This window comes from Zootoca vivipara, chromosome Z (assembly GCF_963506605.1).
Source record: "Zootoca vivipara chromosome Z, rZooViv1.1, whole genome shotgun sequence".
In the NCBI taxonomy this organism is placed as follows: domain Eukaryota; kingdom Metazoa; phylum Chordata; class Lepidosauria; order Squamata; family Lacertidae; genus Zootoca; species Zootoca vivipara.
In genome coordinates, this window is record NC_083294.1 from 19286720 (window position 1) to 19310509 (window position 23790).

The window sequence follows — 23790 nt, forward strand, 5'->3', positions numbered from 1 at the left end:
GAGGTGTTGGAAGATGAGTGTTCAGACCTCTGGACACTTGTGGGGTGCCTCAGGGTTCTGTCCTCTCCCCCATGTTTTTTAATATCTACATGAAGCTGCTGGGAGAGATCTGAGCACAATTCAAAATGTTGGTGCTGCCCTTTAAAGCCCTAAACAACCTTGGCCCAGTATACCTGAAGGAGCATCTCCACCCCCATTGTTCAGCCCGGACACTGAGGTCCAGCTCCGAGGACCTTCTGGTGGTTCCCTCACTGCGAGAAGTGAGGTTACAGGAAACCAGGCAGAGGGTCTTCTCAGTAGTGGTGCCTGCCTTGTGGAACGCCCTCCCATCAGATGTCAAGGAAATAAACAACTATCTGACTTATAACTATCGGAAGGCAGCTCTGTTTAGGGAAGTTTTTCGTGTTTGATCTTTTATCGTGTTTTTAATATTCTGTTAGGAGCCGTGCAGAGTGGCTGGGGAAACCCAGCCAGATGGGCAGCGTATAAATAAATAAATAAATAAATAAATAATATCATGGTGAGTTGAGGCAATGTTTCTGGAAACTGCAAGAGGGGAGAGGGCTCTCATACTTAGATCCTGCTTGCAAGTTTCCCATAACGGGCACCTGGTCAGCCACTGTGAGAAGAGGATGCTGGACTAGATGGGCCATTGGCTTCATCCAGCAGGCTCTTATTGTATTCTCAGGGAAACCACAGGAGGTGAGAGTTGCTCTTGGGCTTGAATCCTGCTTGTTGGTTTCCTATAGGCACCTGGGAGAGCACTGGTAAACTAATCTCTAGTTTGTTAAGGGCTTTATATACTAATAGTAACATATTGAGCATGGCCAGGTAGCTACATGAACCATTTCCATCCCAGCTGTTCTAATAAGAACTGTTAACTTTTAAGAATTCATGTCTTGCTTTTCCCCTTCTCCCTCCCAATCCCTTTTTCCTTTATGGTCATGTCTGGCACAGGCTGAAGTCTCTATTAAATGCCCCCCAGACCTTTAAAAATAAATAGCATGTGATTTTATTGTTTTAAACCAAAACCACTGCTGATGTGTGTGTTAATTTTTTTTAAGAAAGTATTTACTTTAGTCACCAGCTGGAAATGGTGCCAGAACATTTTGCCAGAGCTTGAGTGGCCACCGATCAAAGATTCCTTAGGGGGTTGGACTAGATGGCCCTTGGGGACCTTTAAAACCCTACAATTGTATGATTTCAGCTTGTTGCTTTGAGTACTTGATGCTCTTTGTTTCTAGTAAGGGGAGGATTTCCAATTTGCATTCATAATATGCTCTCTTGTTGCTTTTAGGTAAACAGAAGTACCTCTGTGCCAGCCGAAATGACTGCACCATTGACAAGTTCCGAAGGAAAAACTGTCCCTCCTGCCGCCTTCGGAAATGCTATGAGGCCGGGATGACTCTCGGAGGTAATCCAGCTTCTGTTTATGAACCTTTGATTCTTTGCAGCATACCTGATTCACTTGCTATGTGTCATGTATCTAAATGAGGCTGGAGGCAGGTATGCGGGTAAGATCTCAGCTGTTGCAGTCATTCCCTTCACCCAGAAGCCTGCCACTGATAATGGATTAGATTAATGCCCTTCTTCGCTGAGGTTTTGGCAAGCACCCGACCCTTCCTGAGTCAGGGAGGGACCACTAACCAAAACAAAACCCCAACCTGTGCTCTGAGGCCAGATCCAAAGCTAGATCCTCAAGAGATTATCCCCTGCAAGCTTACAGTCAAGGCAATCTGTTTTCATTTTTTTTAATTAAATGTTTATTAGTTTTCTACAAAAAAGTTTTGTTACAAGCAAGCAAGCAGTCGTTACATTGTGTGGGGGGAGGGACTTCAACACATGCAATAGTGAAATCTTCAAATATAGCATCTTAGGGAATTGTGCTTAGAGCTGTAGAATGGCAACATTCTTTTAATTAAATAAACATAAATAATAACCAAATCAGATACTCTACCATGTCAAGAGAAATTTATCACTACATTCACCTTACATTCTAGCTTAATGTATTAAGTCATTTTTTCATAGTCTGGAGGAAGTTCTTGGGCATATTCCTCTTTACTTACAAAGGAGATAAAGTCGGACTGAAGTGGTACAAAGTTATCCTATTTATTTAGGCCCCTGGCAATGTTCCATTTGTATATTGATTTTTCTAGAAGGACACTATCCCAAACTTTTAAATGTAAATCTTTCCAGAAATGCACAAGAATCATTCTGGCTGCCGCCAAAAAATGCATAATCATTTATTATGTAAATTTAAGTTACCCTTATCAAAAATAATAAGTGTCATGTGGCAAGGTTGTGATAATGTGGCAGGCACCTGCTTCTCACAACCTGAGAGCCAGAGAGGCAAAGGTGGTTATTAGCAGAAGGTGTTGTCTGTGAGAAATCTGTGAGACCTCTCTAAAGAAGGTCCTAGGCAGCAGATTTGTGGTGGAAAAGTTGTTGATTCTGGCATTTTCATGATCCTCTTAAAAGAGTTATCAGAGCAGCTTGCAACTATAAATAAGAAATTCATTGTGCCCAGGGCTCTCCATCTGTCTTGCCTGGTGCCCAACACATAGGGACGTAAGAAGAGCCTGCTGGATCAGGCCATTGACACACCCAGTCCAGCATCCTTTTACAGTCACCTAACAGTTGTCCATGGGAAATCAGCAAGCAGGATAAAAGCGCAAGAGTCACATGGTTTCCAGCAATTGATATGCAGAAGCATTACTGTTTCCAAATGTGGAGACAGAGCCTAGCTATCGTGGTTAGTAACCATTTATAGCCCTCTCCTCCATGAATTTGACCATGCTCTTCTTCCACAGTTGGAGGCAGCAATGCTTCTGAATACCAGTTGTTGGAAACTGCAGGAGAGGAGAGGGCTCTTGCGCTTGAATCCTGCTTTCAGTTTTTCACAGCCATTGCATACTGCATCAATATCTTCATTGAACTCTCCACTGTGCTCCCAAGGTTTCTTGTTTCTGTTCCACCATCACCAATTCAGACTCCATGAGTTTATACTGTATATGAGATTAATAACTTCTTTGCCCCAACATGCATCACTTTACTCTCGTTTACAGTGAATTGCATCTGCCATTTTACCACCCGCTCCCTTACAGAGCTTGGTGGAATCAGTGAAAATGCAGTAGAGTTGGGATTTCAAGTGTGCCCTCCTGCAGGATGGATGGTCTGTATCTAGTTGACAATACTTCACCCTCTTCTTCAAGCTCCTGAACAGTTGTTGCCTCCCTCCCCAGCTGCTCAGCCCTCCCCAACCTCTGCTGAGACTCTCCAGGGGGGGTGGGGGTGTCAGGAACCTAACCTGGCCCTACCACTGAACCCAACCCCTCCACCCCACTTCCACCCGCCAAACTCTGGACAAGTGGTCTTTAAATTAAAATCAACATAGTGCATTGGCAGCTTACATGTATTCAACGAATGATTTCAACCTTACACACTTGGCAGACTGAAATCTCACAAGTTAAATGTACAGAAGTTGGAGAGTGATCATATTGTCAAGATCCACAGTTCTGTGGTCTAGTTTTGCCCTCTGCAGAAGGTTTCCTGCTTGCTCACTCTTGGAAAAGATCCATAAAGGTGCTAATAACACAGATTAACTATGAAAGCAATCATAATAAGCAGAGCAGGAGTATTGCTCCTTTTCTCAATGCCTCCTTCCCAGGAAAAGAAGACCTGCTGCGTTCCACACTTGATGCTAGAGGCAGGATTAGTGCAACAGAGAAAGACTCTGGAGTGGGGGGAGCAGGCAAGAGAAAACATAAGAGTGACATTGGGGATTGGTATGGAAACCATGCAACTCTTTTGCTTGCCCTGCAGACTAACCCTCTTTATGGGTCTTCATTTGCCCCTAAAGACAGAGGCCTAAACTTGAGGTTTAGCCTCTTTCTTCTTCCTGCCATTAGCAAACCAGAGACATGCACACACCCTCTGGTCATAGCCACACCATGCATTTAATGCACTGTGGTATCACTTTAACATGGCTTCCCCCCAAAAATCCTGGGAGATGCAGTTTGCTATGGTCACCATCTTTGCAGGTCTACAGTACCTAGCCCTTTTAACAAACTACAGTTCCCAGGATTCTCTACAGTTGTTAAAAGTGGTCTAAGGGTATTTTCTCTCAAAAAAACCTCCCCATTCCTACAGAGGCTATAGTTTACCCAGTAAGGAAGCCAAGCAAATGTGAGGCATCCTTTGAATTGTGCCTTCTTGATTGAGCCAGCCTAAGGCCCTCCAACTCCCTCCTCATCCCGAAAGAAATCCCAAAGGCCGCTTTTTAAAGCGGTTAATGATTTAACTTGTTAAGTCATAATAAATCCATGAGCAGCTCTTTGGAATGCTGACAGAAGTTTGGCTGGGAGGCAGTTGTTTCACTGTCGTTTTTGAATGCTGTCACTCCTGAGAAAGTAAAGTAAAATATATTCTCCTTCCCCTTCTTATTCTTATCATAGAATTGTAGAGTCATCTAGTCTAACCCCACAGCTAAAGAACCCCATAAATATGGCCCTCCATATTCTTAGAAACCTCCAGGAACGGAGAGTCCACCACTTTCCCATAGACTCTGTTCCACTGTCAAAGAGCTCTTAACACTAAAAACTTCTTCATAATGTTTAGTCAAAATTTCCCTTCTTGTCATTTGAATTCATTGGTTTGTGTCCTCCCCTCCAGAGCAGCAGAAAACAAGCTTGCTTCATCTTCCATGTGACAGCTCTTCAGGTATTTGAAGATGGCTCTCGTGTAATTTCTCAGTATCTTCTTCAGGCTAAACATTCCCAACTCCCTCAACTGTTCCTCATTAAGCTTGGTTTCTAAATCATTTATCATTATCTTGGCCACTTTCCTCTGCACACCTTCCAGCTTGTCAAGATCCTTCTGATAACATTTTCCTGTACAGTCATTTATTTTATCAACATTTGGCTGTTGTGAGAAAAGCTGGTGTGTATTTTAAGGTGTGAGATTACACTGGGTTACAAACCAGCTTTATTTGTTGTTGTCCAGTCATAGCAAGAAAAATCATTCATCACCTATCTATCCCAATATCTGCGGCACCTAGGCGAGACTTGGGGCTTATCTACACTTAATCTTTTGACCCACTCTTTCCTTTTAATAATGTTTTATTCATTTTCACTTTTAACATTTATCATCGTACATAAATCATAAGCATTTTACAAATAGGATTCTCAGAATCCCGGAACTTCCCTCCACCCCTCCATGATTTCCACAGATATTCTTTTCAAACTGCATTGTATCATACTCTCCATATTTTCTTGAAACTCAATTTTTATCATAGTTCTTGCTTCATTACAAGTGTTTTCAAAATCCTGCCAATCTTTTCAATTGTTTACAGTGGGGTTTTTTTCTATTTTCCCTGGCCATTTTCACCAACTCGGCATAGTCCACCATCTTTATCTGCCATACTTCTTTTGTAGGTAGATTGTCCTCCATCCATCTTTGGGCAAGTACCGTACTTTTCTGTGTATAAGACTAGGGGTTTTTTTACTTTAAAATAAGGTTAAAAATCTGGGGGCGTCTTATACACAGATAGTGCATATGCCCATTTTCTAAATTTGGGGTCCCCAAAAGTAGGGGCCGACTTATACACGGGGGCAGAAAATACGGTAACATCTGACCCGCTCTTTCCAGGCACAGGTCTGCGCTTAAAAGCTTGGACCCCAGAGCTTTCCCTGTGAAAACTGGCTCTTTATTGCTCTGTCAGTTTGGGTTTTCATCAGTTTGCTGTTTGCCCTAATTGAGGTTTAAAATGCAAGTTTTCATGGGGAAAGCTCCAGAGCAAAAAGAAAAAAGGGCGCTCGGACGCGGAGCTTTAAAGCGCAGACCTTGTCTGGAATGAGCAGAGGAAAGGAAAGTGTGGCTAATCCCTCTGAGTGCATTAACACGGCAGTTCATTGCATTTCCTCAATGTTTCCCTAGCTGTTAATGTCTGCATTATGCTTGAGCTTTCAAGCCACTTCTGGAAATCTAGTGGAATATGGTGATAGTGCTCATTTTTGTATTAATTGCTTCCAAGAAAAATCCATTTGGCACCTCACTGACTCAGAAAATTGTGGAAGAAAGGTGATGAGATTCGGGGAAGTATATCTAGTGGAATTTGCTGGAAGTACAGCGCTCATTTCTGTATTCTGGGAAAAGCTGTGGGAGAAAAATGACAAGATTGGGGGAGGTAAACCAGCATACAGTTCTTCCCTATTGTTTTCATGGGGGAATAGAAGCAGGCATGCATGGAAAGGCGAGACAGGAGCGATGTTGTTCAATGACATTTGTTATTGAGCCACACCACACCCAACTGATGTGAATGAAATTTAGCACCACATGCCAGTAGATCAGTCAAGAAGCCATCGTATCATAATGCTACAGGTGCTGCAGGAGTGCAAAGGGAACAGTCTACCCTTCCAACATCATATCAAGAATGGTCCTCAAATCAAATGAATGCTTTCCTTTGCAGGATAAGCTTTCCTGTCCCTGAAATGAGACATAAGAGTAACAGGAGCTATTAACCAAAAACCACAGTACACAATCAGCCTTAAACAGACACAGAGACAATTGCTGAAGGTTCATGTCTGTTCATAGATATAAAGGGCTGCACAGCAACACAATGCAGGCACACCTTAAAATTCTAATCTAATCTAAGGTAATCTTTCCCACATTTATGGTACCTCAGGCACTGCAAGTATGGAAACATACTTTTGCCATTTCCCCTATGGCTAAGCCCTTGTATTATTTGGCTGTTGCCTTCACCTGCCTTCAGAGATGCAGTCCTTAAAACCCTGCCTTTCATGGATTGGGCAACTTTTTGGAAAGAGGAAATTACGATGCTTAACTCCATGTTCTATTTCTGTGAATAGCGTGAAAGCCCATCGTGATACATCACCAGGCATGAAATGGTCTCACATGTTCTGACCCTTTCACTAGGTCATCTAGTGAGGCTTCATCTAAGAAAGTTTCCCCCCTGAAAGTTTCAGGGCCATCATGGCGTCACATAAGGCCTTTAAAAAAAACCACTCTCACATAATTTCTCTTTTTCTTTGCCAGTTCTTCTGACTCCTTAAACTGATTCCCCACCTCCTAGCTGCAAGGAGGTTTAGCTAATTATAGTCATAGAGTTGGAAGAAATCCCCAAAGGTCATCTAGTCCAGCTGTCTGCAAAGCAGGGAGCATGACTCAAGAATCCCTAACAACTGGCTTTTCTTAAGTAAAAAGTCAGTGAAGGAATATGATCTTTGCACATAATCTGTAATTGTGGTTCTCATACCAATTTATTAATTATACATATACAAAGAGCAACTCATTAAAATATTAGCCTTTCTCCGTCTCTGGCTGACTCATGATCTCTGGGGCTTTCTTCAGCAGCTGTCAAGGAAGTCTGTGGGCATTACAATTATTATTATTATTATTATTATTATTATTATTATTATTATTATTATTTATACCCTGCCCATCTGGCTAGGCCTCCCCAGCCACTCTGGGCAGCTTCCAGCAGAATATTAAAATACAATAATCTATTAAACATTAAAAGCTTCCCTAAACAGGGCTGCCTTCAGACTGTCTCGTTTGAGTCATTAAATATATCCAGACTACATGGGATTTTCTTTTTTAGAACATGATTAGTGTGTGTTAATCCTACCCACGAATCAAGGATAATCATCCTGCTTTGTGGTTGTGTTCTGTAGCATAAATATTGACACTAAAGATGTACAATATCTTGGCAAGGGATATTCCCTTGGTTCTTGTTAGGCAGAGAACAAATTGGATAAATAAGGCATGGTAAATCTCCAAGCACATTAGCACCAAGGCCTGTTGGGATAAGCACTTGCACTTGCCTCTTGTTTGTTCCTAATGGAAAAGCCAGAATCATAGAGTTGTAGAGCTGGAAGGAACTCTCAAGGATCATCTAGTTAAATCCCCTGCACTGGGGGATTCACAGCAAAAGATTGCCTGGCAGATAGACATGCCACCTCTGCTTAAAAACTTCCAGTAAAGGAGAGTCCACTACAGTGGTACCTCGGGTTAAGAACTTAATTCGTTCTGGAGGTCCGTACTTAACCTGAAAGTGTTCTTAACTTGAGGTACCATGGGGCCTGCTGCTGCCGCCGCACCACCACCGCACTGTTTCTGTTCTCATGCTGAAACAAAGTTCTTAACCCAAAGTACTATTTCTGGGTTAGTGGAGTCTGTAACCTGAAGCATCTGTAACCCGAAGCGTCTGTAACCCGAGGTACCACTGTACCTTCCAAAGGAAGCTCTTACTGTCAGAAAGTTATTCCTGGTGTTTAGTTAAAATCTCCTTTCTTGTGACTTGAATCCATTGTTTCAGGTCCTATCCTCCAGAGCAGGAAAAAATAGATTTGCTCCATCCTCCATGTGACAAACTTTTAGATATTTGAAGATGGCTATCATATCTCTTTTCAGTCTCCTCTTTTCCAGGCTAAACATACTGAGCTACCTCTAAAGTTCCCCATAAAGCTTGGTTTCCAGACCCTTGGTCATCTTGGTCACCCCGCTCTGCACACATTCCAGCTTGTCAATATCCATCTTAAATTGTGGCACCCAGAAATGAACACAGTACTCCAGAAGTCGGACCAAGGCAGAATAGAGCAGTACTATTACTTCCCTTGAACTTCATTGGAGGGCATTGTACTAGAGTTGTCCCTTCCAACTCTACAACTACAGTATACTGCTGTTAAAGCAGCCTACAGTTGCAGTCTTGAGAGAACTAAACTTTGTCACTTCACTATCTGCTCCCACTTCTCTTTCCCCACATATTCACCCTCCTTCCCTCATGAACTGACTGCCAGAATTCCTTTTGTGTGAGATCAAGGCCTCTCTAGTATTTCATTCATTTGTGAGAAAAAAAATGAATGCAGCATATTGGGGGATGCTGGATTTTGTCTCATTAATTTGATTTTGCAGTTTTAAAAGCATCAGAAGTTTTAGCTTATAGGGCCACATTAACAACAACCACAGCCTGTTATGTAAACCAATTAATTGATATCATTCAACTTTTCTATGTCAGTTAAAATTAGCGTGACTTGACAAAATTTTATTAAATTATGCATAGCCTGGAGAAAGTGAACAGAAAATTTTTTTTCCTGCCTCTCTTGTAACTATAGAACGTATGGACATCCAAGGAAGCTGAACTTTGGAAGATTCAGGACAGATAATAGAATCATAGACTCATAGAATTGAAAGGGACCCCAAGGGTCATCTGTTGCAACCTCCTGCAATACAGGAATCACAACACACAGTGCCCAATCCAATCTGAAACCATACTGGATCCTGCTTACCTTTGCAATGTGCTAGCACCATTAAAAGGAAGTTCTTCTTCACATGGCACATAGTTAAACCAGGGAACTCCCACAGGAGGCAGCGATAGCCACCAACCTGGATGGCTTTAAAAGAGGATCAGACAAATTAATGGAGGAACAGAGGGCTACCGAAGGGATTCATGCTTATGAATAACAATTGCTGGAAACCACAGGAGAAGAGAGCCCTCTTGTGCTCAGGTCCTGCTTGCAGGCTTTCCATAATGGGCATCTGGTTGGCACTGTGAGAACAGAATGCTAAACTAGATGGGGTGTTAGCCTGATCCAGAAGGCTCTTCTGCTTTTATGATCCCAGCTGTTGGGCACACCCAAGCTAAACTGATGATTTGATTGATTTTCTCCAGAGAGATATGGGCTCATGGTCATGTCATGTCTTGCATGGCTGTTTACTTTTCCTGCCAGCCTGGCCTAGGTGAGCAGGAACCCTCTTCAGGAAGCAACAGGAAAGATTTTCCTTCAGCCTTTGGGCTGGGGCTGCTCCCAGAGGACACCCCTCTAGGAAAGAGTGGCTGTGGAGGAGTGGTGCTCCTCTGGCTCCTCCTTCTGTAGCCTTCAACTCACAACATCAGACCACCAAGATGCTTTCTGGAGATTCTATGGATGCAAGTGTTTCTGTAGCTCAGGGGCATTGACCACAAGTTGTAAGGTATCCAAAGGATCTTGTAGTCCAACCCCCTGTTACTCTTGTGAACATATCCCTCCCACAAATGTGTCAGAGGGATAACATGAAAGCAGGCTACAGTCCATTTTTAAAAGTGTACACCAGTGGTTTCCAATATGGGCAATACTTCTGCCCCCCCCCCGGGGGGGGTAGTGGGATTACCTAAGGGGAGGTGCTAAGACGTAGGGGATGGCAGGGCAGTGCTGCAGGTCTGAGTCACTATCAGACTTTGAAAAGCTGGCATTATGGATCAACTCCATCAGTTTTGCTGAATTAATTAAACTAATTAATTTGTTTTTGAGTAAATGTGCAATTAATCGTGAAAGTTTTCAATTTTACTGTTATCTTCCTTTGTGGGTTGTGCAAACCACTATTCTGAACAATGCTTTTATATAGTAGAGTAGGCAGCACAAGATATGAGTGTAGATTTTGCTTCTGTCCTTCCTTAAGTCTTCCTGCCATCACTGCTGCCCCAGTATGCCCTTGAAAGTGTTGCAATTCCGCCAGTCCTGGAGCACTTCAGAAGGGGACAGACAGTGGGGCAGAATACAGCCTGTCTCATCAGCTATGTGAGCAAGCGGAATTAATTGGCTGGAATTAATTGGTAAATGCACCCAAATTACCAAAATGTGTTTCTCCTGCGAAGCCTGTGCAAACACCATTTGCAGCATCACATGTGATATGTTTTTAAGCGAGGGAGAGAAAGGTGAGTTCATGTCCCCATTGCTTGCAGGAGCCAGAATGCTGGCAAGGGAGGTGCAGAGCCATGAGGGCTTCTGCTGTAGCTGCTGGGCTTGGCTTAAGCTATTTCCAGGTCACCCTGCTCCTCCTGTGCAATTCACAACCAGCTGTCATTTGCAGAGAGAATGGAGGAACATTTTGCAGATCCATTCTGTGCTATTGCTGCAGCTCCCTTTCTTCTGCTGTGTTTCAGAAACTCATGGAGGCAAAGACCCAGTTGCCTTTAACCTCTTAAACTGGACCACCCAGTGGGGAATTACTGGTTGCACTCTGGGAATTTTTTTCAACAGAGCCAGGAATGAATCTGTGTCTGGTTCTGCCAAAATTGGAGTTTGAGATCATGTTCCTGGGCAAAAATGCTGAAATTGTCTCCAGAGACCTTGCCATTCCCAGGCCCTCCAGGATAATTTGCAGGAAGGATATTGGAAGGAGCAGGCACTGGGCTTGCCGCAGAAAGTGCGGCCTGAAACCTGACTGGAAGGGGTCTAGCAGGTCTGCATCTTCCAGATAGGCCTGGAGCTGTTCCACAACCACCTGCCCAGGAATAGAAGATTAGAGACTGGGAGATAATTGACCAAAATTGTCAATTTTTTTTTACAGAAGTGATTTAAAAACCACTTCTTTAAGGGGTTCCAGGATGACTCCCCAACAGAGGAAACATTCACCCCTCCATGGAGCCCATTGCCCAGCCCTATCTGGCTCGCTTTTATGAGTCAGGATGGGCAAGGATCAAACAGACAAGTGGTTGGTTTCACTCACCCAAGCAGCCTGTCCACATCCTCATAGGTAACATATTGAAATTGATCCCATACAACTTGACTAGACAGAGCACTAGCCCTTTCCTGCCCCTTTTACCGTGGTTGAGTCTACCTCTTTCTAAATTTGAGTGATTTTGTCTACAAAAAACTTTGCAAGATCATGGAGACCTTACCAGACCCCAATGGTGAAGGTAGCTCTATAAACCATCTGAAAGAGTCTCCTGGTACTGTTTTCCACAGATGCAATAGAGGCAGTCACTAGCACCACTAGGTAGGCTCAAAGTTGAGTTATTGCCCCTCCCCAGTAATTACATTATCTGGTCCTCATGCAACTTTTCCTGCTGCCCGTGATCACTGAGATTGGGTGTCCCAATGCATCCCCCCTGGTGGTACCTGCCCCAACCATCATGTTAGCTAGGGCCTAGTCCTGAGGCTGCACTGACCATCTCTCCTTAAAAACGAATTAAGTTAGACAGAACTAAACTATTTAAAAAGTTTGTGCATACTGTGCATACTGTACTTGAATCTTTGGTGCATTTGGGCAAGGGTCCTCAAACTTTTAAAACAGGGGGCCAGTTCACTGTCCGTCAGACACTGTTGGGGGCCGGACTATAGTTTGAAAAAAATATGAATGAATTCCTATGCACACTGCACATATTTTATTTGTAGTGCACACAAAACAGGAAAAACAATACAATATTTAAAATGAAGAACGATTTTAATCAACATAAACTTGTAAGTATTTCAATGGGAAGTATGGGCCTCCTTTTGGCTAATGGTCAATATCCAGTTCCATATTTGTCACTGCTAGTCGTAGCAAGTGATGCAAGTATTCACCAGTTAGTCTGGATCTGGTTGGAGGTTTCAGATGTTTCATTCGGGGGGAAAGTCTGGTCACAGACATAGGTGCTGCCAAAGCTGGTTGCACTCCAATGCCAGCGTAGTTAGTGGGGCGCCTTTCCACATTACATATTTTGGGATAAGCTCTTTAATGCAACATTTGTGCATCAAAATAAGTGCAACCCCTTGCCCTTCATTACGGTTACTATTAGATCCTGCATTTCCATGCACTGAAAAGATGGCTGGGCTATCATTCACTTTGCATTCAGAAGGCTGACAGCTGCATGTTAGGCAAAAATTCAATGCACGCTGCATTTGCATGCATGGGTGTGCAGTGTGATGCAAAGAGCTGCACCTGTTATATTTCTGCCTGTTCTGCAGCAGTTAAAAGAGAAAGCAAGCCAAGGGAGGGGAGAGATGATTTGCAACCCTCTGCCATATGAGAGCAGCCACTTGGAGCCTCCAGGTGACTGAACTATTGTTGTCCACGGGAGGCAAGTTATTTAAATAATGGAGATTGGAATCATTAATAATTGACACTTCCAGATATTTCTTTGGGAGTATCACAGGCTGCTCAAAGCAAAGCAGAGCAAACCTATACATATTTACGCGTAAGGAAATCCCACTAAATTCAGTAAGGCTTCTTCCCAGATAAGTGAGTATTGGAGCTTTAAGAGTCTCATTTGATGTAGTAGTAGTAGTAATAATAATAATTTATTATTTGTACCCCGCCCATCTTGCTGGGTTTCCCCGGCCACTCTGGGCAGCTTCCAACAAAAGATTAAAAATACATTTAAAAAATGTGAAGGCTGCAATCCTACAGGCACTTACTCAGCAATGGGACTTACTTCTGAGTAGACATGGTTAGGATCCCCATATCTGGGCCATGCCTTTATTAGGACCACACTGAAATGTGGGAGAATCCTGCACCATCCAGGCCTTTCCTCATGTGGATCTCCTCCTGCTCCCCCGCCACTACCCACCCCCGCCGGGCAAGGTGCAACTTACAGCACGGAGGTGTGGGGCTCATGCGACTCCTTGGCATACAGGCATCGCCGCATGTGCCCAATAGCCTCCCTTGCACCAGTTTGGGCGCATTAGGGCAGCAGCGGCGCTAGCGATTGGGGACGAGGGCAGGAGCCCTGCAGACTCTGCCCAGCCAGGGGCTTGCACGCGGCCGCAGAGGCAGCACAGCGCCTCTACAAGAGCACCTGGACACATGCAGCCCGCCCTCCCCACCTGCTTGCCCTGTCCCACACCCACGCTGCCGGACGCAGGTGCACGCAAGCCTTCCGGAGCCTCACCGCCTCATCCCTCCTTGTGCCACCTGCCTTGTCCTGGAGTCTGCTGCCGTTAGACAGCGGCTGGTTATGCAGTTGCTGGGTTGGCCAGGTCCAGGACCCTAGCGGGCCGAATACGGCCTGTGGACTTTAGTTTGAGGACCCCTGTATTTGGGCCTTGCTCATACAGAAGGCTTAAGTCCATAGCTAACATTTAATACCGGTATGTACGTAGTATGTACTGGCTGCATTCCCAGATCAGTCAGTGTTTTTTCTCTGTTGAATACTGTTGTTGTCAGCTATGAAATGGAGCTGATTCGATTCCCTTGGGAACGTAGGGAGCTCCAAAGTGTCCCCAAAGCTTCCCCTGACCTAAAATGCTGGACTGTTTATCTGTCGGGAGATTCAAGTCACATAAAAGGAAGTCCTTCATACAGTCCATCATTAAACTATGGCACTCCCTTCCACAGGAGGCTGTGATAGCCACCAACCTGGGCAGCTTTAGAAGAGCATAAGACAGATTCGTGGAGGAAAGGGCTATCAATGCCTGTTTGCAAAGGTGGCTATGCTCTGCCTCCATGGTCAGGAGTGGTGATGCTTCTCAATATTAGTTGCTAGAAAATGCAGGAGGGGAGAGTGCATTTGTGCTCGAGTCCTGCTTGCAGGTTTCTCACAGGCATCTGAGTGGCTGCCGTAAGGATGCTAAACTAGATGGGCTAGACTAGATCCTGCAGGCTCCTCTTAGGTTCTTATGAAGCTGCACATGATGAGCCCGTCTTGATCTTAACCAGTTCTTAATATCTCTGGCTTTCCTCCCCTACATTACGAAGCACATTACCAAATTGAACTTATCATCCAATGACTTTCAGAGAAAGCACAGCAAGTGGAACCCTGAGGTTGCTTACCTTCATAAACTGTATAGAGCCAGGGTATGCTCTTACATATTCTGTATTTTTAAGATTTGTGGCTTGCATTTCAGGAAGCATTCCTTCCTTTCATTTAAGCCCTTGTTAATCCAACACCACTTAATGAAAAAACCCTTCTGTTTCTCCCCACCCCCACCAGATAGAAGTGTGTCTGCTGTGTAGGCAGCAACATCCTTTCATGAAAATATGTTTTCTGCAGGTTTTCTAAACTTCCTGCCAATTTGGCATCAAGGTTCTACATATTTGGTTTTTTGGAGGGGGCAAAACTTAACACATTCTCAGGTTCTTTTTGAAGCTGTTTGCTGGGCTTTTGTTTGATTTCAACAAGTAGCCACTTTGAGACCTATTAAGGATCTAAATTTTCATGTTAGGAAAAAAGCAACCAGGATCAGTGTGCCAATAGAACCTCCACCTCATTTTCTGCCTCAAAGGGTCTTTTTATATTTTTGAAAACTGTTATTCTCAGAGCAATTCCTGATGAATCATTCATTGCAGCTCTTGGTTTTCGTCTGATGCTGCTGTGTGGGGGATCAGAATGTTACCCCAAAGCCAAACGGACAAAAAAATGGACTGCAATAAAAGGACAGCTAACAGCTGGTGAAAGAGAGTAGCCAGTTCGTCTAACTACCAGCATAATTGAATGAAGCACTGGCAGTTATGAAGCACGGCCCGAATGAGGTGTCATAGCCTCCATTAGGACCTGGTAGACGCACACAAACATACGCCTGTTTCAAAATGCTCCTTGCCCCTTTGATAAATAATGCACTTTAGGATTCTGTACTATAATTACTATACAGTGTGATTGCATCTTGCACACATTTAACTCGTGCAGTTTCAACTATACTTGCTTGGAGGCCAACTGGTTGAAATACTGCAATTTAAGTGCAAGCAAGGCAGAGAGCTTAAAAGCTCTTTTTGCACCAGTTTTTCCCAGCTCAAAGAAAGCTTTTGAGCTGTCTGCTTTGCTTTACAGGCAAGGCCTTCATGGCCCACTAGTTCTTTGAAGCTCTTGGAAGATCTCTTCGGGCTGTCCTAGTTCTTGTGAGATGTCACACAAGCATCTTTATTCTTTTAGAGCTGGTGCGCTGAGCAGGCCTTACCGACAAGCAAGACCCAAAATGAAAATAGCTTTTGAGCTCTCTACCTTATTTGGTGTTTTGTGTGTGTGTGTGCGTGCGCGTGCGTGCGTGCGTGCACACAGTGGCAGGACAAAGCCCTCTTGGTGCACCAGCTCCAGAAAGCTAGGGGTGCAGTTCTAAGGAGCAGATTGAGTATGCATGTTTTTGCATATACGTGGAACCCTTGGACCCAACCACCCATGTAAGACACAGTCGTACTCTACTCTACTCTGGGTAAAGGTAAAGGGACCCCTGACCATTAGGTCCTGTCATGACCGACTCTGGGGACGCGGGGCTCATCTCACGTTATTGGCTGAGGGAGCCGGCGTACAGCTTCCAGGTCATGTGGCCAGCATGACAAAGCCGCTTCTGGCGAACCAGAGCAGCACACAGAAACACCATTTACCTTCCTGCTTGGATCAGTACCTATTTATCTACTTGCACTTTGACATACTTTTGAACTGTTAGGTTGGCAGGAGCTGCGACTGAGCAACGGGAGCTCACCCAGTCACAGGGATTCAAACCGCCGACCTTCTGATCAGCAAGCCCTAGACTCTGTGGTTTAACCCACAGCGCCACCTGCCTGGCTGTGGCACATACTATACTCTAGGACAGCCTTTTTGAACCTTGGGTCCCCAGATGTTATTGGACTACAACTCATCCCTGACCTGCTAGTTTGGAGTGATGGAAGTTTTAGTCCAACAACATCTGGGGACCCAATATCAAGAAAAGCTGCTCTAGGATGTCTCACTGCAATTCTCAAGTAGTCAGCTGATGGAAAAACAAGCTGTTTTGCTGGCTTCCAATCTCAGAGCAGTGATTGTGTTTGTGTTTGTGTAGTTATTTCCCCCACTAGCTTCTAAACACATCTGTCCTCCCTCCCTGTCTCTCTCAGCACATGTCTTGCCACTGGTCTACCCAACTACCCTGCTTTTATAGCAGCCAGCACTGCTTTTGCGAAACTTATGGTAATGCAGCTCAGCAACGGAGAGAGTGATCATGGAAGAAAAAAATGCTTTGGTCATACATCAGGTTTCAGAAGTGAAATGAGGAAGGGGGGGGGGAACCACAAAGCAACAGAAGCATTCAGGGTTTTTTCCTCAGCCCATTCTCAAATTGGCCTGCCTTGAGAATCAGTCTGCCTTGAGAATCTGCCTTGAGAATCAGTCTGCCTTGAGAATCTGCCTTGAGAATCAGTCTGCCTTGGTCTGCCTTGAGAATCAGTTTCACCAGCAGCCAGGTAGGAATGAGCCTGGAATGGTGACGACCAGATGCCAGCAGGTGGTTCTGCCTTTGAGCTTCCTCACATGTCAAGTGTGTTAAGGTGGAAAACATATATCATCAGGTGTTCCAATTAATGGGCTGTTAAGAACAATCAGCTGTTTCAAATTTGCAAGTAAATAGCCTCGCAAGGTGAGCATGAAGTGGCATTCTGGGACTATATCGTTCTTGTCCCCATCAGGTACTCAATTACACCGGCTGCATTTACAAGGCATAAGTGACCTTTGGTATTTCCTCCTGGTTCAGGCTCAAGGGTGTCAAAGCTAAAATGGTTTACGGATGAATCCAGGTGACTGGTCCTTAGCAGAGGGAGGGGGAGCAAAGTTGAGCAGAAGGTGACACCTCCCCACTCCACATCTTAGTGATGCAACAGGGCTTTCCAATATGGAAGAACAGAAGAAGTTGCTGGATCAGGCCAGTGGCCCATCTGGCCCAGTATCCTGTCCCCACAGGGGCCAACCAGATGCCTGTGGGAAACTAGAAACAGGGCATGAGTGCAAAAACCCTCTCCTCTCCTGTGGTTCCCAGCAACTAGTATTCAGAAGCAATACGGTACATCCTCAGACCTTGGAGGCAGAGCATAACCATGATGCCTAGTAGCCACTGACAGCCCTCTCCTCCTCCATGAATTTATCTAGACCTCTTTTAAAGCCATCTAGGTTGGTGGCCATTGCTGCCTCCTGTGGGAGGGAGTTCCATACAGTATTTGACAATGGACTTTCTTTTATCTGCCCTGAATCTTGCAATGTTCGGCTCCATTGGATGTCCACGGGTTCTAGCATCATGAGAAAGGGAGACGAACAGCTGCGCTGATTCCCAGTTCATTTCCGGACTTAATTGAAGGGGTTCATGCTAAGGTTTCAAGCCCAACGAAAGACTGTTTCCTTCCCTACAGACTCCTTCAGGTGCCAAGATTGGTTGTTCCACTGCCTTCAGAAGCTCAAGGGGTGCAGCCAGTGAGAGGGCCTTCTTTGTGGCAGCCCCTAAGTTGTAGAATTCCTTCTCCACAGAGGTGTGCCTGCTACTTCATCTATACTGCTTCTGGTGAATGCTGAATACACATTTCTTTAAACTCTAACCTTTGGCACCTGAGGTGTATATTTTTAGGGCCCACCTTATCTCTGACATTGTTTAAACTGTTTTTAACAAACTGTTTTGATTGTTGCAACCTGCCCTGGAACCTGAGAGTGAAGGGCAAGTCATAACTGTTGCTGCAAGGGGGGAAAGATAGGTATATAAGGAGAATTCTTGGGTGCCAAAGTCCAAATTTGGGGCAAGTGCTCGTTGATGAGAGAACCCCAGCAGGGATTTAAAATCACAAAATATGCAGCAAAGTTAAGCATGGAAGTATGGACTGTTAGGCTTTTGAAATATGCCCTTGTGATATCCAAAATGTCTCTTTTCCCCTAGCATAGAAAAAGAGCACCCATTTTGTAGCTTTAAAATGGTTTACTTGCAAACTCTCCAGAGGTCACATTCATGTGCTTTTCCATACAGCATTCAGAAAAAGTTTCATAGGCAGCACAACTTGGCTCAGTTACAGTAGTAGAAGTTCCTAAATTATTGGTATAGGACAGGGGTCAGCAAACTTTTTCTGCTGGGGGGGTGTTCACTGTCCCTCAGAACTTGCGGTGGTCCGGACTGTGCATGAGCGCATGTGCACACGCCCTTCTTCCTTCCCTCCCTTCCTCGGAGACAGAGCGGCTGAGATACCTCCACTCACCACGTTCAGACGGAGCAGGCTGGGCTGGGATAGGCTAGGGAGCGGGTGCCCCGCCGGCGCTGGGTCTCAGCTTGCGTGGAGGGGCTGCAGTCATCCTGCTGGGAAGGGCCCCTACCCCGGGGTGTCCATTACTGTGCTGCTAATGTGCCACTGCCGAGCAGCACAGAAGAGTCCTCCTTCTCTTCCTCCTACCTCCTCGCAGGCTCTCTGCTCCTGCTTCTTCCCTCCTTCCCTTCTCCTCCCTTCTTGGAGCTAGACGTCAACAAGGCACCCTGTGTGCCTCGCCCTGATTGGAGCAGCAAGTCTCGAGGTCACCATTGGCTGCTGGCTCGTGTCAAACCAGCCAATGGAGGGGAGGCCTGAGGTTGCTAAGGCTTCAGATTGGCCAGTGTCGTGGAAGTCTGAGCAACCTCAGAGCATGCTGGGAGATGTAGTCAGGGGGGAGAGAATCTCAAAAAGGCGCCCCCCCCAAAAAAAAAAATTGAAAAAAATGGTGATCGTGCTGATCCAAGTGGCGATTGCAGAAGTGTTCACGGGCCAGATCGAGAGGGCAATTGGGCTGGATGTGGCCCATGGAACGTAGTTTGCCGACCCCTGGTATAGGAGCTCTAGAGTGGCTTGTGGAGCAACCAGCTTAGCCTCTTCACAAGCTGAGTTCATCAGGTAGACTGGGGAGGGAACAAAGACTTGATTGTTTGGTCCTCCCAAGGTGAGCTAAACCTGGCAGGACAGCTTATTCTATGACCTTAACTCTTTCATGCATTAATTAGACATAAGCATGTTGCTTATATGAGGCTGGTTCTCGCAAAATAAGAACAACAGCAATAACATGTTGTAAAGCAGTCTTGCTTATTATTAGAAGCTACGGGCTAACAGCATAAGATGAGTATCTCCATTGTATGTGCTTATTAACTTCCCTGGGGCTTCATGAAAAACAGATTGCTAGATGGAGGTCTTACCTACTTATCTGACCGAACACGGGCTAGAGCTCAACTTCGAGCCTACCAAGTGGCAATAGCGACGGCGAAGAGGACCTTCTTCACTGTTTCTATCGCATCTGCAGAAAACAGCAGCAGGAGACTGTTCCAGGTGGTTCGCAATCTATCCGAACCACCTTCGTCATCGGGGCCTGGTAGGGACCCCAATATCTCCTGCAATGCTTTTGCAAAGTTTTTTGCAGATAAAGTCGCTCAGATTCGGAGGGAGGTAGACTCCACCATGGGAGCAGGGCCGGGGCAGGAAAGTGCTAGAGTCCTGTCTAGTCATGTTTCATGGGATCAATTTCAATCTGTTACCTCCGAGGATGTGGACAGGCTGCTTGGACGAGTGAAACCAACCACCTGTCTCCTTGACCCTTGCCCATCCTGGCTAATAAAAGCTAGCCGGGAAGGGCTGGGCGATGGGCTCCGTGGGGTGGTAAATGCTTCCCTCTACGAGGGAGTATTCCCAGCCCCGCTGAAAGAGGCGGTCATTAAACCGCTTCTTAAAAAACCATCTTTAGATGCGGCTAACTATCGCCCAGTCTCAAATTTTCCATTCTTGGGCAAGGTGATTGAGCGAGTGGTTGCTGAACAACTCCAGGCACGCCTGGAAGAAGCGGACCATTTGGATCCCTTCCAGTCAGGGTTCAGGCCTCATCATGGGACTGAAACTGCCTTGGTTGCACTGGTTGATAATCTCCGGCGGGCTAGGGACAAAGGTGAGAGCTGTTTCCTGGTCCTGCTGGATCTCTCAGCGGCTTTTGACACCATCGACCATAACATCCTTCTGGACCGTCTAGGGGGGTTGGGAGCTGGGGGCACTGTCATACAGTGGTTCTGCTCCTTCCTCCTGGGCCGTGTTCAGAAAGTGGTGGGGGGGATGAGTGTTCAGACCCCTGGGCTCTCACTTGTGGGGTGCCTCAGGGTTCTGTCCTCTCCCCCATGCTTTTTAACATCTACATGCAGCCGCTGGGAGAGATCATCAGGGGGTTTGGGCTGGGTGTTCATCAGTATGCGGATGATACCCAGCTCTACCTCTCTTTCAAATCAGAACCAGTGAAGGCAGTGAAGGTCCTGTGTGAGTGCCTGGAGGCGGTTGAAGGATGGATGGCGGCTAACAGATTGAGGTTGAATCCTGACAAAAGACAGAAGTACTGTTCGTGGGGGACAGGAGGCGGGCAGGTGTGGAGGATTCCCTGGTTCTGAACGGGGTAACTGTGCCCCTGAAAGACCAGGTGCGCAGCCTGGGAGTCATTTTGGACTCACAGCTGTCCATGGAGGCGCAGGTCAATTCTGTGTCCAGGGCAGCTGTCTATCAGCTCCATCTGGTACGCAGGCTGAGACCCTACCTGCCTGCAGACTGTCTAGCCAGAGTGGTGCATGCTCTAGTTATCTCCCGCTTGGACTACTGCAATGCGCTCTACGTGGGGCTACCTTTGAAGGTGACCCGGAAACTACAACTAATCCAGAATGCAGCAGCTAGACTGGTGACTGGGAGTGGCTGCCGAGACCACATAACACTGGTCTTGAATGATCTACATTGGCTCCCAGTATGTTTCCGAGCACAATTCAAAGTGTTGGTGCTGACCTTTAAAGCCCTAAATGGCCTCGGTCCAGTATACCTGAAGGAGCATCTCCACCTCCATCATTCTGCCCAGACACTGAGGTCCAGCACCGAGGGCCTTCTGGCAGTTCCCTTGTTGCGAGAAACCAAGTTGCAGGGAACTAGGCAGAGGGCCTTCTCGGTGGTGGCGCCTGCCCTGTGGAACGCCCTCCCAACAGATGTCAAAAAGGAAAACAACTACCAGACTTTTAGAAGACATCTGAAGGCAGCCCTGTTCAGGGAGGCGTTTAATGTTCAATAGATTGTTGTGTTTTATTTTTCTGTTGGAAGCCGCCCAGAGTGGCTGGGGAGACCCGGCCAGATGGGCGGGGTATAAATAATAAATTATTATTTTATTATTATTGTTGTTGTTGTTGTTGTTGTTGTTGTTATTATCTGGGAGTAAGCCCTTTTGAACTCCAATAGGGCTTACTTGTGAGTAGGCATGTATGCAATAGCTGTGCAAATGGATCTTTGGTCTGATCCAGCAAAGTTCTCATGGAAGGCTTTCCACACTACAAATGAAAACATAGGAAGAGTCTGCTGGATCCAGCCAATGACAGTGTTCTGTTCTTGTGGAATTTGAGCACAAGAGCCTTCTCCCTTCCTGTGATCCCCAACAACCAGCATTCAGAAGCATTAGAGGTGGAATTGTGCTCTGCAATTACTTTGGAGAATTCACAAGACTGGGAGAGCTTCCTTGAGATGCACCCAAAAAAATACTCTGCTCATATTGCTTTCACGACATAAAAAAGTACCATGGGTTGGAGAGAGAGGCAGCTCTGTGCCAAACACAACCTAGAAATGGGAACTCCTTGCACTCTTAGTTTCATTCTTGGCATGGATCGAAAGAGATTGTTAGGTTCCGTCTTAAAGTCAGCTCTGTGTGTTAGAGAGAGAGAGAGAGAGAGAGAGAGAACGTCAGCATGGTGCCCTCTAGATTTTGTCGACTCCATCTCTCATCAACCCTTGCCAGTGTGGCCAGGGATGATGGGCTTTGCAGTCCATAATATATGGAAAGTGCCTCAAATCCCCCACTCAGCCATTAAGCTCATTGGAAGTGCTATACTGTATGTGCCACTTTGAGCTCTGTGAAGAAAAGGGTGGAAATAAATTAGGCTTGCATGCCAGGCTAGCAACTATCAGAAACATCCCAGGGATATATTTTATCAGTGCTCAGTGCATCTGACTGTTAACTAGAAGATTGATGGTTCAAGCCCGCTCAAGGACAGCTGTGAGCAGCGGCTTGGACTAGGTGACCCTTGGGGTCCCTTCCAACTCTACAATTCTATGACTATGATATTAAGAACCAGAAAAAGGGGGTTTCCTTTACACACACACACCCCCCAAAAAAATAAAAAATAAACCCTGCCTTATTGAATGTTGCAGGTAAAGCACAATCATCCACCAAGGTCACGTTCTTACTTGAGACAGATGGACAAAATCAATGTTCTTAACATCTGGGTGTTTGTGTGTGTGCACAAACAGACACATCCTTCTTTCTAGGTCACTCTGACCTGTTCTGCCTGGACTGCTTTATCTTTGTTTTTTGAACCAAAAAAAAAATGTTAGTTTAAATGTAATTGTAAAAACATGTGCTGTGAACATTCTCCCCCTCCGGACCCCTCCCTGCTTTCAGCACCCCACAGAAAGATGCAGCATATTCAAGAATGTTTCAGTAGCTGGACGTTTGCTGTTAACTATTCATTAACAGTGATTAGAGCTGGTGAATTTAGCTTTCTTTTTTGGTGAGTGCAAAGGACTGCTTTTTTCCCAAGAATCTCCATCTCTTGGAACAAAATGGTGCCTTTTTATTATTTTTGAATAAAGCACCATTATGGATTCAGTTCACTCTGACTCGAGGACTAAAACCCGTTAATTTGCAGAGGGGAGGGAGAAGGAAAGCTCTCTGTTCTCCAGTTTACCATGTGCACTAAGCAAAAATGGCCATGTGTGGGTGAGCACCAGCTAATGCTGGCAGATTCTTGGTCCACTGAATCATAGAACCATAGAGCTGGAAGGGACACCAAGAGTCCACCCTCCTGCCATGCAGGAATCACAGCTCACATCTGTGTTGGCAGCCATCACTGCCTCCAGCAGGAATGAGTTCCAAAGTTTAACTATGCACTGCATGAAGAAGTCCTTTTTCTCTGTCATGTGGCTCATTGGTAGAGCATCTATTTTCCAGGTTCAACCCCCAGCATTTCCAGGGAGGGTTGGGACACCTGCCATCTGAAACCCTGGAGAACTGCTGACCTAATCAGATAGAAAGCAGTTTCCTCTCTTGTTTTTATGCTGTTTGCAGTGGCTACTTCTTGAGAGGCAGAAACCCAGCAGTGGGTTGGCAGGCAGGGAGCGTCAGGGAGGAGGAAGAATTGCTTCCATTCCTCCACATAAAGCAAGTGCTGAAAGAATAGAGCTTCTAGAGCAGAACCTGGCATCACCCGTAACCTCTTTACCTTCCAAGGCATCCAAGTGATTAGGATATTTGGCTTACATTACTGGAGGCTGCGAGTTCCAGTTTCTCTTGGCTTA

At 45.5% G+C, this 23790-nt stretch overlaps 1 protein-coding gene across 1 annotated transcript in view; it reads left to right on the forward strand.

The window, feature by feature from the left end:
* Positions 1–23790, forward strand: part of AR (androgen receptor) — a 217283-nt gene that overhangs the window by 145634 nt on the left and 47859 nt on the right. The window contains exon 3 of the mRNA XM_035113210.2: positions 1298–1414. Within this exon, the coding sequence (XP_034969101.1) occupies positions 1298–1414 (117 nt within the window). The remainder of the gene's footprint in view (positions 1–1297; positions 1415–23790) is intronic.